Source organism: Fundulus heteroclitus, chromosome 20, assembly GCF_011125445.2.
Source record: "Fundulus heteroclitus isolate FHET01 chromosome 20, MU-UCD_Fhet_4.1, whole genome shotgun sequence".
NCBI lineage: Eukaryota > Metazoa > Chordata > Actinopteri > Cyprinodontiformes > Fundulidae > Fundulus > Fundulus heteroclitus.
Genome location: NC_046380.1, coordinates 46,510,185 through 46,527,308, shown reverse-complemented (window position 1 = coordinate 46,527,308; position 17,124 = coordinate 46,510,185). Strand labels below are relative to the sequence as shown.

The window sequence follows — 17,124 nt, the reverse complement described above, 5'->3', positions numbered from 1 at the left end:
ATACATTTTATAGTGCAGAAAAGTTCTGTGTAAACAATATGAATAGAGCAAGTATATACAGCAGCAGGATGAATTGCAATAATGAATGGACCATATGACGGAGAAGATAGTACATAAAAAACAGAAACGAGAAAAAAATATTGTGACATTTCTTAGGAATGTAGCAGCAAACCAAAAAGAGACATACTGTAGTTACAAATTCCATGATATGCCACGATTTACAGTGGAAATGTCCGTCCATATTTGGAGTGTAGCTAAATAATTAAGGTAACAATGTTTTATTAAGTCAGTTACATTGCTGCTGTCATCTACTGGAGCTGAACTTAAAATACAAGTTTGAGTAATTGCATTGCTTTATTGGCACCCTGCAGAGCGCTGTATCAGTCACTCAGTCTAAACAGGGCATCCACGGTATGTGCTGCCTGAAATGATGTGCAAATCAGGCCTCCCAGTTCACCGACTGTCTTCTTAGGAAAGAAATGGTGCACTGTCACTGATTCCCTTGCTGCCATTAAGTAAAAATCTCATTTCCACTCAAACCTCACCTTTTGATGGCCAACCCTGTTGGGAAAAAATTGGAGCACACTTAGTAGATGAGCTTATTCTCCTAGAGGCTGGATTTTCTGACACAGTCACAAATTCATCCCACTCTTTAGCAGTAGTCCAGGTCTGACTCTTTCCCCTTACTTTGAATTGTATTGGCCCCTTCTTCCCAGGAGCATACTGCAATACAACATCTGTCTCATTGAACAGGGACATCAGATTTAAGCCTGTTATTTTGTCCTGCTCTCCAAATGGATCCTGAGGTGGAGAAATAGATACAGCATGGTTGTTTCAAGTAACCCAACCTGCCTCCAAGGTGAAGGTCACTGTAACCACATGGCCACACCAACCAGGCTCCAATTATTTATAGAACATAATCAGTTTCCTTTAGTCCTATGATCAAGTTACAGCAACAACAGCTCCAGGCTGAAATCAGCACACAAGTCCTTGAATGTGGATTTCCTACAGATGCTGAGTCCAAACATTCTCTAACGGCACCCATTTCTTTAAACATGTCATCGGGTTTCCAAAGGCTTAATTGAAGCCTTTATGTATAATAATTATACTTATTTGCCATACGCTGTGTGTTTTCTTATAATATTTCCAGTCTCCTGGTCATTATATCCAACACGAGCTTGTGACTTAAATTGTTGACCTCCTGCTTTTGCAATGCAACAGAAAGATTAAGATCCAGCCTGCTATTCTCTTCTGATACACCCCCCCCCTCCTCCTATATTTATTGCTCTCACCTGGTTTTAATGAAGTATCAACACAACCATAGGGAGGCCATAAACACACTATGAGCACCCAGGGTTATCTTATATACTAACTGGTAGGTCATTACTTACATTCTCATTAGCTCAGTGGACAGACAATGATCCATTCGAAATGTGAATTATTCAGATATTCATCATTTGGAATTCCCAAGCATAAAATTACTATGACAACCTCATTGCAATACAAATTTTATCTAGTAATTCACCTTCTGCTGCTAGAGAGAATCCCACATCTGCTAACTGGATTTGGGAACTAAAATCCCCTACACCACATGCTCTTAAGTTGTTATGAATTGAAAAGGTAAAGATGTTTCTTTAGGTCACTATTACTTCAACCTCCCCTTCCCACACATCTGACAGTGTAGCACACAGTCTGATTTCCAGCTACGTAAGGCTGCCGCAGTTCGCTGGGTGATGTCAGAAAATACTTGAACAGGAGTGAGTCAACTCTGCGACACCAACACATACCCTTCACCGTCATGGGATTAATGCAAGTCCAACCTAAATATCACTGCAAAGACCCGATGATAACAATAATTAATTTATCCAGGAATATGTGGACACTCAGCCTGGACTGATGAGGATTCACTCAACCCAGCATGCCAAATTCTCAGATGGCTTCTACTGATGGCAGCCCAACCTTTCTGTGTAATTCAGCTAAAAAAGTGTTTCACTAGTTTACTGATAGACTATATATCTGGCTTTAAACTTTCATCGTAGGATTGTAAGGAAATCAAGACTGTCACGTATGAAACAAAGACGCTTACACAATATATTGCACACCTATCATTAGGATGCACACATTATGTTAAACAAGCAATGCAAGGACAAAATGCCCTTAACGCTGTTTTGTATATAAGCCAACATACCCTGAAAGAAAAGCTGAGGCCAGAGAAACCTGGGATTTATTCTGTAGGTATGCCTCTGAAAAATGTTTGAATACTAAATCTGCATTAATTGGGGAATGAGGACTAGAAGAAAAAGAAGTGACATAGACTTGAGTAAATCCAGCAGGCACATTTCGGATCCATCCATCATACTGTTCTAACCTACATGTAAATTGACACACAAGTTCTACTCTAAGTGACGAGGCAAGCGGGTGTAAATTACACCTGCGAGGCACGCTATTATGATCCACCGTGATAACAGATGAGCAGCAGTCAAGTCAGTGTATATGTCCTGGAGCTGGCAGAGAAATGGATTCCACTTGGAGATAAATAGACTTCATTTATGCATCAGATAAAATCTTAGAAGAAAATGTTATAATCTGATCTGAAATTTCCAGAACCAAAGCCAGAGTGTAGGTCGATGTGATACAAGCAGTTCTGTACAGTGAGGGATAAATCCTGCAATTACAAGAAGAGAAGCAATCAGTGGTGAAATAAAGAAAAATGGCTAAATACTGTTTGTTTAATGCTAAAAATGCCTTTCTAGGCAGCATGTCAGTGTTGTTTATTGTCTTTTGGAGGATAAATGAAAACATCAGTGGAAATAAACTTGCCTCACTTACAGTTGTATACTTGATCATTTTAGATAAATATTATATTTGGTGAGCTGTGGGGCATGGCCATGGCCTGTATTAGCTTAGCAGTGGTTTTACAGTGAAATGTGCATAAACTGTTAGCAGACATACTGACTGGACACCCACCTGAAAGCTGAACAACAGCCACATGTGATCAGTCAGAAAAACTGAGCTATTAAACAACAGTTTTTTCAGTTTCCTACTCTGAACGATTATAATTTTTTTATCCAAGTATTCTATACATTATTCTTAAAATTTTTGGCACATTCTGCAGGTATTTTCATTTCACTACTTAACCTTATTTTATGAGTAATAGAAATGCATGCAAAAGAAAATGCCAGTGAACAAATAGTTCAAATAGTTTTCACCAAGAAATGAACATTTTACCACTTAAATTGTGATAGCATATTGTGTCTTTAATAGACACTTGAACATTTGTAGGGAGGAATGCCTCTGCAGAACAAAAGTTCACAACATCAATTTGTGAAAAGCTATTAAGGGACGAAATGACCAGGCAATGATTGTCCAATCTGTTACTGTCCAGTTGTGGTGATTGTGTGAGAATTCTGCATCGGTTTCCTGTTGTCTTCTCCTGCTGTAGAGCATCTGCTTATGGTTCTAGAGATGGCCCTCTGCATTGCTTCATCATAACCAGTGTGTTTTTGGCCTGCCGTTGGCCTTACTATCACCTTGAGCCAGTATGTCCATGTTCTGACAAAGTACCAACAAGGTATTGTCAATCCATACCGCTACTGCTCACTTAAAGAATTATCTTCTTTAGAGCATGAGTGATGGTTGTGTGTGAAAATCACAGAAACACATATGTTTGCTATTTATATGTAGCATACGTTCGGTGATTTATTATTTATGTTACCATGCAAATGACCAAAGGTACCTAAAAAGTGGCCAGTGAGTATGGATAAGAGATTAGTCTTTGTATTGTTCGCCACAGCAGAGCTTTTGCCTCCGTCCCACCCTATTATAGGCATCCACCTCTGTCACATCACAGCATATCCAGTTGAAGGTCCAATAGTTGATGGTAGCCCACAGCCATGTACTGATATACTTCTCTTCCCCACTTACTTTCCTTTTACCTTAACAACGTTCTTCCCTAGCATTACAGACGGCTCAACTCCTCTTCATGTTTACTCATAGAGGGAGACATTGTTAACCTTGCGTGATTCTATTTTTGAAACTATTATGGGAATGAATGTAGAGAGTGACATGTTTGCTTTTCACCAAAGTAAAGTGTGGCTGTTTTAGAGCACAAGGTGTGTTAAACCAGCCACATGTTGTGTCTAATTCTGGGTCTTTGAAAAGTCATTTTTAACAGGGCCAATGTATTAAGATTGTCTGCTGGGCTTGATTTACAAAAGACATGATGAGATGTGTCTGATTTATATGTTTAAGTCTCTTCCTATCAGATCACCCTTTTTTGGCAACATTTCAGGAAAAGAACTTACCAATTTTTGCAGTGTTTTGCACTAATGAGCACAGTCATGCCATGCTCTAGCTCTCCCATGAGATCACTCAGAGCACCAACTTATCTCTGAGCTCACAGAGACACTTGTTGTACTGCTTCAAAAAGAACAGGAGAACTGTGGCGATGCTTGGACAACATCCAAACGATGTATTGAAAGACTTCCTTTTACACCTAGAAGTCATGCAAACCATTGATGAATCCCTGTTCATCAAAACATCAGCTGGAGTGAGATGACATGTTTCATTTGTAGCACAATGTTTCTTTTTCTGTGTCAGTCTAGCTGGTATGTACAGATTTCTGTTTGAACAGGACAAAGGAGTGAGGTGACGCTGGCATAAAGAATTAATAAAACCTTCAGGAACGTTGAGAGAAGCCTGGAGGTTGAGCCGTAAGTTAAAGAGTGAAAGGATTTTCTCAGGTTTACTTCTGGAGATTATCTTTTAGTTCTAGTGACGTTCAGACGAGGGAGGCAGTGCCTCACCCGTCATCATGGCCAGTAAAATACTAACACTGATAAAAATCAATGTATCCATTGACTATTCTATAAATTTGTTTTCAATATGATTTAAAAAAAATGTTATGACGTAAATGGCAGAATGTACGCATTGCCTTTTCAAACGCATGGGAGAAGAGCGCGGTGAAGCAGTGAGGAGTTGGGCCTCAGCTCTGATGGCGCACTGCCGCACTCTGTCTCTCTTTATATCACCAATATGCATGTTAGATGAGACATGTACTACATGTGCTAATGTTCCACAGTCAATCTAAAACATATAATATGTGTGACATATTTGGTCTTTGTAATCGACCATAAATGTGCGGATAAAATTTGCAAAGTGAGAAAAAAGTACTGTGTCGCGCTGATAGGGACGGGTGCACGTTGCTGCATGTTCATCTTCTACGCAGAGGGCGCAGATGTTGCACTGAAAAGTCCAACGATACACTTATTTAGATTTGTTCAGACAAATTGGAAGATTACATCTCTAAACTAAATGATTTTTCTAAGCTGGATTTTAAGGGGAAACAGGAAGTATTAGAGAGGGACCGGCCAACTCTGAAAATTCTGATTCAGACAAGAATGGCACATCCAAAAAGACTGGCTGTGCTACAGGACCCCGCCCTTTTCTGCTTTCCGTGTCTTTTAGTTTCATATTTCATTTATTTTCTCCGCACTGAAAAGACTTTAAATATGCAGTCGGGATAGGACCGGTTCAGGATGACTCTCCTCCTTGGTGATTAACTCCATTTAAGCTGCCAGACATTTAAAATTGAAGGCAAACATGGATGAATTTTATAACCCAGTGATGAAGATATTAATGTAGAAGGATGAGTGCATAGGCTTTATACGTATCAAAATACGCCTCAAAAATGTTTATTTCCAAAGAATAAAATTCTTATAGTTTTCTTGTTATCGTATAGTAAAACAGTATTGAATCGATAAAAGATCATTAAAAGCTTTTACAAAATGACATGTTTAACTTAAGGTCAACATTAGGATATAAGCGTCTATTTGGTGTTCGTATCATATATTTGTTGATGCGGCTCCAGAGGCGTTAGCGCCTCACCAGTCATGAACCTTTACTGTTCAGTTAATCATTAACTCAACAATTTACATTACATCCTGTCATTTTTTTTCAGATCACTGTCAAACTTCTGTATTGTGCTTTTGATCAAGTTGAGGTAAATATTTTGCAGCTCATTCTGACCTAACCATCTGCTATGCCAAAACTAACTGAAGAAAATTTACAAAGGCATCTACAATGTTAATGCGTTTTATTGGTTTATGCCAATACATACACAGCGTGTGTTTAAAGCTGAAATATGGCTGAGTAATGCAGATGGTGATGACAGATACAGACTGTAAATTCAATCAAACCCATTACATTTAATTTGTGACCCCCCTAACTGCATGTGCAGGTATTTTTATGTGATTCCACTAACAAACCCCAATAGCATTTTGCATAGTAGTATGTGCAGATTGTGTTTCAAAAGAACTAATTACCTATCAATTATAGGACCATCAATTTTACAACCAATGGATACTTTTCTCATCCTGCCATGTTAGTAAAAGGAGACATTTAAGAGACATCTTTAATGTCTCTGAGGCACAAAATCTAGTTATTCAGTTTTACAGTACAGTGATCAGCAGCCTGTTTCCTTTTATTCCAAGTATTGAGCACAATACAAAACCTGTGATGCATTCATTATTTTGATCTGCCACCTCTCTGAAACTATAGTAATTATACTGTCATTTCTAAGGGTGATGTCCGCCATGTGAAATTGCTACATGAAATGCTACCTGAAATACGCAACATCCGATCTGTAAACAAAATCAATCGAGATTTATGTTGTTTGTTACATTAGTTAGCCTTTCTGTGTGTTTGTGCCACATCCCAGTTGCTATAGCAACAACTATGCCTGAGATGTTATGGCTCAGTGCTCAGCACTTTACATTGTTCCTATGGAGGTAAAAGTGACTGCCTCAGCAGTTCTATGTATCCCCTTATTTTACATCATAATTGCCACAAAAGGTTGAGGGAGGTAATTTATTTAAAAAAATATACGACATTACCCTAACTTATTCTTTTTCTTCTCATTTGGATAGACTTTTGACAAGGCAACAGATTATTGTCCTCTATAAGACTGCAGTTATACAGTTAAAATGGTATAAAAGATAGGTGAGTGTTGGAAAGTCTAAGAGTTGTTAGCTTCAATGCATGAGTTCTAGACCTTAACATGCATTTTTGCACATCAGTTGACCTTTATAGGCTGAAGGTTTTAGGCCAGAGGCAGCTGTTTTAGTTTGCTTGCTTCTCTGCTTTGTGGAAAATATTCCAAAAGATTTTGCAGCTGAGTTTTGTGATAGCCTGTATGAATTAGTATCTATCACATCTACAGTGCTAAATATATATGCTTCCGATTGGTAAAATGATCAGAACGCATTGGATTAATTTTCACTCTTATGCTGATGACACAGCTTTATTTATCCATAAATCCTGATGAATCAAATCAATTACTTTGACTACAGGCATGACATCAAAATGTGGATGACTTTAAATGTCTTGCTTTTAAATTCTGACAAGACAGAAGTTGTCATCTTTGAATAAATTCATTTGGTAATAAAGTAAAAAATCTTGGTGTTATTTTCGACCAAGACATGTCATTTAAATCCCATAATAAACAGGTTTCCAGAGTTTCCTTTTTTCACCTCAGGAATATCGCCAAAATTAGAAACATTCTGTCCAGGAGTGATGCTGAAAAACTAGTCCATGCATTTGTTACTTCAAGGCTGGACTATTGTAATTCTTTACTATCAGGAAGTCCACAAAATGCAGTTCAAAGTCTTCAGCTGATCCAAAATGCTGCGGCAAGAGTTCTGATGAAAATCAACAAGAGGGATCATATTTCTCCAATTTTAGCTTCCCTTCATTGGCTTCCTGTTAAATCAAGAATAGAATTTAAAATTCTCCTTCTAACGTATAAAGCCCTTAATAATCAAGCTCCATCATATATCAGAGCTCTGATTACCCCGTATGTTCCTAACAGAGCACTTCGCTCTCAGACTGCAGGTCTGCTGGTGGTTCCTAGAGTCTCTAAAAGTAGAATGGGAGGCAGATCCTTTAGCTATCAGGCTCCTCTCCTGTGGAACCAACTCCCAGTTTTGGTCCGTGAGGCAGACACCCCGTCTACTTTTAAGACTAATCTTAAAACTTTCCTTTGTGACAAAGCTTATAGTCAGAGTGGCTCATGTTACCCTGAGCTATCTCTATAGTTATGCTGCTATAGGCTTAGGCTGCTGGAGGACATCAGGGTCTATTTCTCTCTCTCTGCTGAGTTCTTCTACTGTTTTCCAATTTACCTTGTTTGTTTTTTATTTCAGCTTTTAACCTTTTTTCTCTTCATAGAAGGCACACCTGGTCTGGCGCTCTGTTAGCTGTGACATCATCCAGGGGAGGCAGATCATCCTCTATTACTATATGACATAGAAAGCATTCCTGGGTCAATGTGAGCTTCTGTGCTTTCTGTGTCTCTGCTCTGTCTTCTCTAACCCCCAGTCGGTCGTTCACACTGAGCCTGGTTCTGGTTCTGCTGGAGGTTCTCCTTCCTGTTAAAGGGGAGTTTTCCTTCCCACTGTCGCTTCATGCATGCTCGGTATGAGGGATTGCTGCAAAGCCATCAACAATGCAGACGACTGTCCACTGTGGCTCTACGCTCTTTCAGGAGGAGTGAATGCTGCTTGGAGAGACTTGATGCAACCTGCTGGGTTTCCTTGTATAGGAAACTTTTTGACCAATTTATATGATTTGATTGAATTTGACTTTGTAAAGTGCCTCGAAATTAACTGTGTTGTGATTTGGCATTATATAAATAAAATAGAATTGAATTAAATTAAAACTAAACTCGGGGATTGAAATGTCCACTTTTGTCTTTAAGGATTTTTTTTCTTTTGATTGCAATACCTTATGTCCCCTGAAAACCTAAAGTTGGGCCCACAGCACTTGTAGCACATGTTTGCACTCAAATTCCAAACTTAGTTATATTTCTGACCACTTGTCATTTCTCTCCTGGCAGTGCTTGTCCCTGACTCCCGATTTAGTTTGTTCTGAACCGCTGACCGATGAATATTCCTTTGAACACAATGTGTCCTTGTCTTAAAAGAACATTCTGCTAAGAGCAGCTTTTGTTGAAGGACGTAACTTCCATTGCATCAGCAACAGGGGCATGGTGGAGAGCTGCCTGAGTTCATCTTACTAAAGTGTTTGTACTTAATAATGAGATCCAACAGCAATAATAATTAGAGGAAGCAATAGAAATGCACAGTAAGGGTGTTGATCTACTCTGACCATCACAGACCCCGCCAGCAAACCTCACGTAGTGCATTTTATTTTTATTCATGTTACACTCCTGAAAATACTGTCAGAATATACTGACTCAACTACCAGGGAATTAGACTCAACCAGTCCTAGTCACAGATCAGCCCTAGCTCATGTGTTGGAGTACTCCCTCCAAAAGCCAATCCTTGATCATCATAGTCACCAAGTAGATGAGAAGGAAAAGGTTTAGATCATCATGATTTGGATAAAACTTGAACTCAGTTACATGTAGAGACTATTCCACTGTCCGTAGCTCAGTTATTGCACATAACATAATGGTACATAAGACATCCAATTTTCTTACAATGTTAAAATACAGAGTACACATAGGCAATCATTTGACAGTTTTGAGCTACTATAGGGATTGGGAACTGTTTTGTGAATATTCCATTGTGTGAGTTCCTGAATAGCTGAATAGAAACGAGGGAGAGTATGGACATAATAACGGGCAGTTTAACAGCATCCAGAGCAGAACAACAGAAGAATCAAGCTATGAGAAACCAGAAGCTTAAATACAGAGGGACACGTGAATAACATTGAATGCAGGTGAGTCAACCAGGAGATCGTGTGAAGCAGCTGAAATAGAGAGAGCAAGGGAACTGAGGAAGAGGAAGTAATTGACACGAGTTGAGCTGAACTTAGACATATCCGATTCTTTCATATGTTGTCCTGAATCTGGTTTGTATCTGATCTGATCTGATAAAGTGTATTAAATGCAACCTTAACATCACTCTCCATCAGCATTTGTCTCAACTTTGTGCTCGCTGGAAGTGATAGCTGTTAGCATTAGCAAGACAGCCGGCAGCTGCCTGCCAAAGCATTGCTCAGTGAAGGGACAGTGAGATGTTAGACTTCATTAATTTATGCAGCAAAACTTCTATTATGATGTCTACATGAGACAACATCTGTATAACATGAAGTTATGCAATTTTTATTCATTTTAAGGTGGTCCAAAAAGCAGAATAGATTTAAGTGAAACACTTTTCCTTTAGGTTTTCCTTTTACAAACAGAAAAAAAAATGAAAGCTCAAACTGTGGTTGAAAGATTTAGCAATATAAACTTATCCAGTCTCAGTATGAAACAGATTATTATTTTTAAAACTAAAGGTGATAAAATGCTGTCAAGACTCATAGTCCTGTAGTTTAGCATTGATAGAAAGCTCTGACACAGAATTTGATATCGCCAGCAGGTAACAGTGACCCAGAAGCTGGATTCTCTAAGTGCTTACAAACAAAATGACCAATGAACAATACTTTGTTCAAAAGCCATATCCCTAAACCACACAATAAACTTTCTTCTGAACTGAGTCTGTGCCTCCTATCAACACAGCTTTCCCATTGGCTCCCTAGCCAGCGCCACACATGTATGCTGGCTGTGGTCAGCACAAACAGAACAGCTGACGTGGCCCAACGGTTGACAGAAGTTTTTGTGTCTGCCACACGGAGATACTTGACTAAAAATAAAACAGGACCTTGAGTTTCAGACACAATTTTACCATGTGGATAATTTTACATGTGGCTTTGTGTTCCCATCCTTCTCTTGCATCCTTATTTATTTTTAGACCCAAACAAATGATGAGCAGGCACATATGATAATGATGTCACACTCCAAAATAGCCTGGTAATACTCAGCACAAACAAAGCCAGTTTACAGCTGTGCTTTCATTTTCCCCAAGCTGAGCCACATTTTGTGATGGTTGAATCTTAAGCAGCAGCCACAGCACTGCTTGTGACGTCAGAAGTAGTGGGTTTGGCTAACTACCTGTTTGATCGTTTTAGCTAATCATTTGCTGCACATTTGCGTTCAGAGAGGCAAGACACAGGAATAGTACTAGCAGAGGAAGTGATGATAGCAGGCACTGCATGAGCAAACAACGGGTGATGATATAAATTTGTCAAATGCCAAAAAATGTTGGCAGTGTTTATTTCCCAACAGCTTCCTCATATCAGGTGACTGCATGCAGTTTTGCAAAACAAGATGAACTTGGTGGTTATTTTTCTAACAGCTTGAATATTTTCTATTGTTAGTGACAAAAACTGATGATTTGACACAAAACATGTCTCCTCTTCAGCAGGGGCACATCCTTTCAGCCTCTAAGAGTCAGGGTTTCCCCCGCTGTATTACAGGCCTGGCGGGGCTGCCACGCTTTACTTGCCCCCTTCCCGCCAGGCTAAGTGTGATTTATGTTAAATAAGTTTAAATAGCAGCAGCACAGAGACACTCACTCCATCTCTTGCCTGCAGCCGCTCACCTGACCCACATAATTTGCTGCTGCTAGAAGTCTTAAAGTCTGCTAACACGTGGAGAACAGCCAGAAAAAAAACATGTGTCCCTCTTCATAGACAAGATGAACACAAAAGCATTGTTCAGAGAAACTTTCTCAGGTAGACAAGAAGAATGAAAACCAGAATGGTTCTACATGCTAAGCTAAAAGTACAACATGGATGTTTGTTACTAACATAAAATGGTCAGTAAAGCTCCTGTACCTGTGAAAGTAAGGTTGGAAACTTCCCAGACTACACAAGCTAACACTATGAGCTTGACAGACAGCTCAACAACAAGGTTCTGTTGGTCTGATCTCCCCCTATGAGCGATAATGCTGCACCATGCAACACTAAATAAATAAATACTGAGGCAACAAAACACCAAACCAGTGCATTGGAAGTAAATGCCTTTAAAACTGGTCTACTGCCAAGCTTAGCCAGTTTTCTGAGGGAAACCCTGAAGAGTTGTAAACTCTCAGTTTTGACAAGCTTCAGGAAGAGTAAGCATTTTAGCAATGACTGCATTACAAGCTGTATTTGGAAGGAAGAGCTTATGGAAGGTGAGCAGATTTCTGTAATGAAAACAGGGGATACTGCATCAGTCCAGTGTGGGATGGAGGAGATCAGCCTGTGGTTCTGTTGAGCTGTTCAGGAACACCAGTTTGCTTTAATGGAGACCTTTAGCTTGTATGTATTCTTGGTTCAGGTTTCTCCCATGTTCCTTTTGACAACAGTCCATTTATAATGTGTGCGTCAGAGCAGTTTTCTGGTGTACAGCAGGTATTGGTTACTTTTGGCAGCTTCGTGGGCCGGTGCCAAGTTTTACTGGGAAATGAAACCAGTATCTAGATTCAGCTTGTCAGCAGAAGGAAACATAAGGTGCTCTAAAATTTCCTGGTAGATGGCTGTGTTGACTGTGGACTTCAGGAAACCCAGTGGAAACTTCACACCGTACTTCAGGCAACGTGGATTCTGAGCCTCTCTGCTCCTAGGGCTAAAATCTGACCTAGGGCTGTACAATTTTGCCAAAAATCAAAACTGCAATAGATTTCAACCATAATAGTGACTGCAATTTAATTTGGACTTCTCTCTGCACTGACCACAAGCTACAAAAATGTAACCTGACTCTCGCCAGATGGATGTCGCTCCGCCTAGCTCCACTCACATCCATCTGGGACATCTCCCACAGAAAGTGATTTCAACAACCAATGTTATTGTCTAGCCAATCAGGACGCAGGGCTGGAGTTTCATAGATGTGACGTAGTGGAGAAGCGACCGTGACGTGAGACTGTTTTGATTTAGACAATGGCGGCTCGCATGGAGGAAGCTAGCGTTAACATTGATGCTGCTATTTCTTCTGTGTTGTCCAATCTACCTAATATTGTTTCATTAAAAGAACATCAGAGAACGGCTCTGAAGGCTTTTGTTGGTGGAAACCATGTTTTCGCCCTTCTCCCGGCCGGATTTGGCAAGTTTTGTTTTCCGTGTCCGCAACGGACGCGCCCCGGAACGGTTAGCGGTTAGCGTGAACCATGTTAGGAGGCCTTTAGTCCTCAACGCGGTCGGCCCGGGATCGACTCCGACCCGCGGCGCTTTGCCGCCTGTCTCCCCCCCCCTCTTCCTGTCAGCTCACTGTCAATAAAACGCGTGCCACTAGAGCCGCAAACACATAAAAAAAAAAAAAAAAAGTTTTGTTTTTTCTGTGTCGCTCTCACAGCGTCACGAGTTAGCTTCAGTGTGAGTGGTTGAAATAGCATGTCGATAAAGATGACAGACAAGTGGCTTATCCAATCATATGCAAGGATTTTTGATAAGGCCCAGCCTTCAATAAAGGCCATTCCTATGGAGAGGACCCAGATGGATGTGAGTGGAGCTAGATGGAGCGAAATCCATATGGCGAGAGTCAGGTTAACAAAAATGGCCTGTAGATAAAATTTGTAAACGAGAACTATTTATAACAAACTATTAAACTGTTTTAATTAATCAGAATATTAATATTCAAGAGAAAAGCTTGTTGAGTTGAACATCAGTCCTTGTTGAACATAAAGTGCAACCAACAAAGAAGTCTATGTATTAAACAGTTTGACTGCTACTTAATGCTATGGTGAGATTCCTGAAAGTTTCTGGTAAAAAAAAAATATGATTATATAAACTCTAAAACAAATAATAAAATGACATTATCTCACTGCTGCAACTCTCCTCCCTTCCATGTGGAGGCAAACCCACTTTAAACATTATCGACAACTCAAGGATGTGTCTAATCCATTTATTTAAATTAAGTTACATAGACAATATTAGATTGCGTTTTTTAAAATTGCGATTATAACCTGAACGTTTGGGTACTAAGTTCCACCTCATGTTCTGCCCTCTACACGCCCAGATTCAACCTTAGATGGTTACTGTAAAGCGCCTCATGACTGTTAATGTGTATTTAAATGAGACCGCTGATTGTTGTTATTTCATGGTTAACTATGGCAACCACAGAGACAACTGTGGAAAAAAAATGTCCCAGAAAGACCTTTATTAAATGTGTAAATCAGAGGTAAAAGCGCTTAAGTTGTCCACATAAAAAGCACTTGATAAAAAAGTGAATCTCATAGCTGTCTCAGACATTGCATGACATTGTCACGCACTACAGACTATGTGCCAAGATAGTCATTCTAAAGAGGGAGGGACCAGGGGAGAAGGGGTTTTTCCTCCTGAAAATGAACTAAATGTTACAGCAATCACAGTAATTGCTTCACACCTTGTTATGATCTATGTATTAATCTGTGGGACACGTCACCCCGCTGATCATCGAGGAGAGGAATGTGATAGTAGAAAACACCATGGCAATTTTATGCAGATTTGTTTTAAGTTTTAAGTTGACTTATGGGCATCTTTTATTTATTTATAAGGTCCTTATGTATAGCTGTGTTACTAGCTCCAGCATGAATAACATTGAAGTTTTGAATGCTTATGATAAAATAGACCTGTGATTAAAGGTATATGGCCATGTTATATGCTTATGTAGAAGAGACCAAAAACCATTTGATGATGATAACATAAGGTTATTTACACCAAACGTCCATCCTGAGAGTGTTTTGATAGTCCTTTTTGAGCCTAAGTAGAAGCCTGCACTGTCTGGCCGTGATGAGCAGATATAAACAGATGTGGCGCCATCTACAGGCAGTACTGCAGAACTATCAAAAAGCCAGATAGCGACTAATAAATCACTAATAATACTGAGCCTGATCCTCTGCAACGCCTCGCAGTAAAGTAGCAGCTCGCCGTGATCAAAGACCAACCATTATTAATAAAATAAACTGATCTACAGCAAATTTAACAGCCACATATCAGAACTTTAAGAAGAAAGAAAATTCCCATTCATATACAAAAACAGGGACACAGCATCAAGGTACAAACCAATCAATCCATCTATTTATAATGTTGTTTTGTACTTAAGACTGTACAGACTAAGAGAATTGCTATTACTATTATCACAGCATTAATTAGGACGTTTACTCATGTCAATCAACTCTGCAGTCACATGTGAGTGATTGGCAGCTTTAGCTTCAGTGAACATTAACGTTCATACTGTATTCCCAGCACTACTTCAGTTTCTGTGTCACCAGTTTCCCCTGCCTCCAGTGGGAACGTACACATGGGTCAGAGTTGCTGTGAGAACTGTACATTCCTGCATCAAATTTTTTTAATTATTTATAGAACACAACTTTTGCATGGAAAGTTATGTACACAAGTTTCAAGCCCTGTTAACTTTTTGTGTGTATGCAAGGTGTATAAATGAGCCCAAAGTTCTTTTTCTCCTTAGTCCAGGTAGGACACTTCTGACATGGTTCAGGAGTGGTTTGACACAATGAATATGAATAGTCTGGATCCTAAAGCTCTGACTCCAGCTGTATTCCACATCTTGTTAAACTCCTCAAACTCTTCATTGACCTTAACTTCACAGTCCTCCTAATTTGTTAAGATGAACTGTTGCTTGTGTATACCACACTTTTCCTTCCACTAAACTTTACAATAACTTGATACATCCAGCTTCTTTAGCAATGATGCTTTTTGCCATATCCTCCTTGTTGAGGGTGTCAGTATCTGTTGGCTGGACCACTGTCTGTCCACAGTCTTTCTCTTGATTGTGTCCCCCAGAACAGAACATTTCTGTATTAAGGGCTCATTTTTATTGGAATGATGTAATATGAAATAAATATATATAAAAGTGTAAGGTGGAATAATAAAATGAACAGAACTAAATACTTAAAATACATTAGGAAGTGTAATGAATCCACCTGTCATCTATCTTCCTTACCGCATGCATGTAATTACAGAAATAGATTTTTAATTATTGTAACCTATCAGATGTGGCTGTGTGTGCGGGTACACGGGTAAGGTCTCAGAAACAGTGTGGAGCTGCTTTTGGAATCCAAATTAAAAGAGTTGGTCATTAAAGAGAAAAGCAAGAATATGTGATCAGAATGGTCAGAGTCAGGGGATTACTGCCTGCTGCTGTCCTCCGACTTGTCCAACCCCATCATCACGTGACAAAACTAAATAAGTATGTTTATGTTTTTTTTTTTTTTTTTTTTTTTGTGACAAGACAGCAACAGAAAGCAGCCGAGTTCTCCTCCTGCCATGTGGGAAACAAGGTCACAACCAGGGAACCAGTGAGCTGATGTACTTTGCTCTCTACAGTTTAACGCTGTGCTCTGCGCTCATTACGCAATGCGCGGCTACAGCTTCCATCGGCTGGAATAATCCCTCACAATGAGGAGCTGAGCCATGAAAAAGTGCTGAAATGCTCCGGACAGTTAGTTCTCTGCAGCCTAACCACACTAACTTTGCCCGCGCCCTGCTTGCGTGAGCAAACGGCACACAACTTACTTTTCCTGCACGACGTTCTCGTTGATGGCCCCCAGCGTGGAGTGGTTACCCTGCTGGAGTCTGCAGATGGCCAGATGCCTCTGGTGCTGCTCCTTCAGACAGGCGTTTTCCTTGCACAGTTCCGTCACCTGGAGCTCCAGCTCCTCAATCCGGACCCTCTGTTTCTCCAGCAGACCCTGCTGTGTCTCTATGATCTTATTCAGCTCTTGCAGGTACTCCGCCGCCTTGCTTGGGTTCTCCGTCGGATTCTCCATCTCCCCCAAGCCCCGCCGTCCGTCAGCGAAAGCAGCTTCCACACCAGCAGAAACGCGCCCGTTCTCCAGCTTCTCTCTCTGGCTCAGTAGGACGGAGCGCGGTCAGATCCGCTGATCCGGCTCCGCGCCGACATGTCTGTCTGCTGTGCTGCGTGGCAGCGGCGGTTCTGCTGGAACTTGGCCGGTTCTGGTGCCTGGTGTACGCCGAGCTTTGCGCTGTGACCAGCCTCCAACCCACCGCCCCGCGCACCAGAGAGCCGTTTAACCCTTCAGGGTCCGGCGGCTCAGCGCTACGCTGACACGCCCCCCCCCCCCCCCCCCCCCTCCCTCCCTGCGCAGCTGGAGGCACGCGCACGAGGCAGGCTATAGGATGCCGCACGTGCACCTGCTCAACAGGTGAGCCAAGTTTCTCCAAGACAAAACCCCATACAGGAACGGAGCGGTGTTAAAGGGGTAGAATGGGGAGAGAAGAGGGGTGAGGGTCAGGGTGTGATTAGAACTGATATATTTGTGCAGATAAAACTGTACATCT

The 17,124-nt window shown here is 40.6% G+C and overlaps 1 protein-coding gene across 1 annotated transcript in view; it reads right to left on the bottom strand.

The window, feature by feature from the left end:
• Positions 1-16,862, bottom strand: part of iqsec1b (IQ motif and Sec7 domain ArfGEF 1b) — a gene marked incomplete in the record, with an annotated part of 275,178 nt that extends 258,316 nt beyond the window's left edge. Inside the window, 1 exon segment of the mRNA XM_036124610.1 lies at positions 16,339-16,862. Within this exon segment, the coding sequence (XP_035980503.1) occupies positions 16,339-16,592 (254 nt within the window).
• Positions 16,863-17,124: the final 262 nt, after the last annotated feature.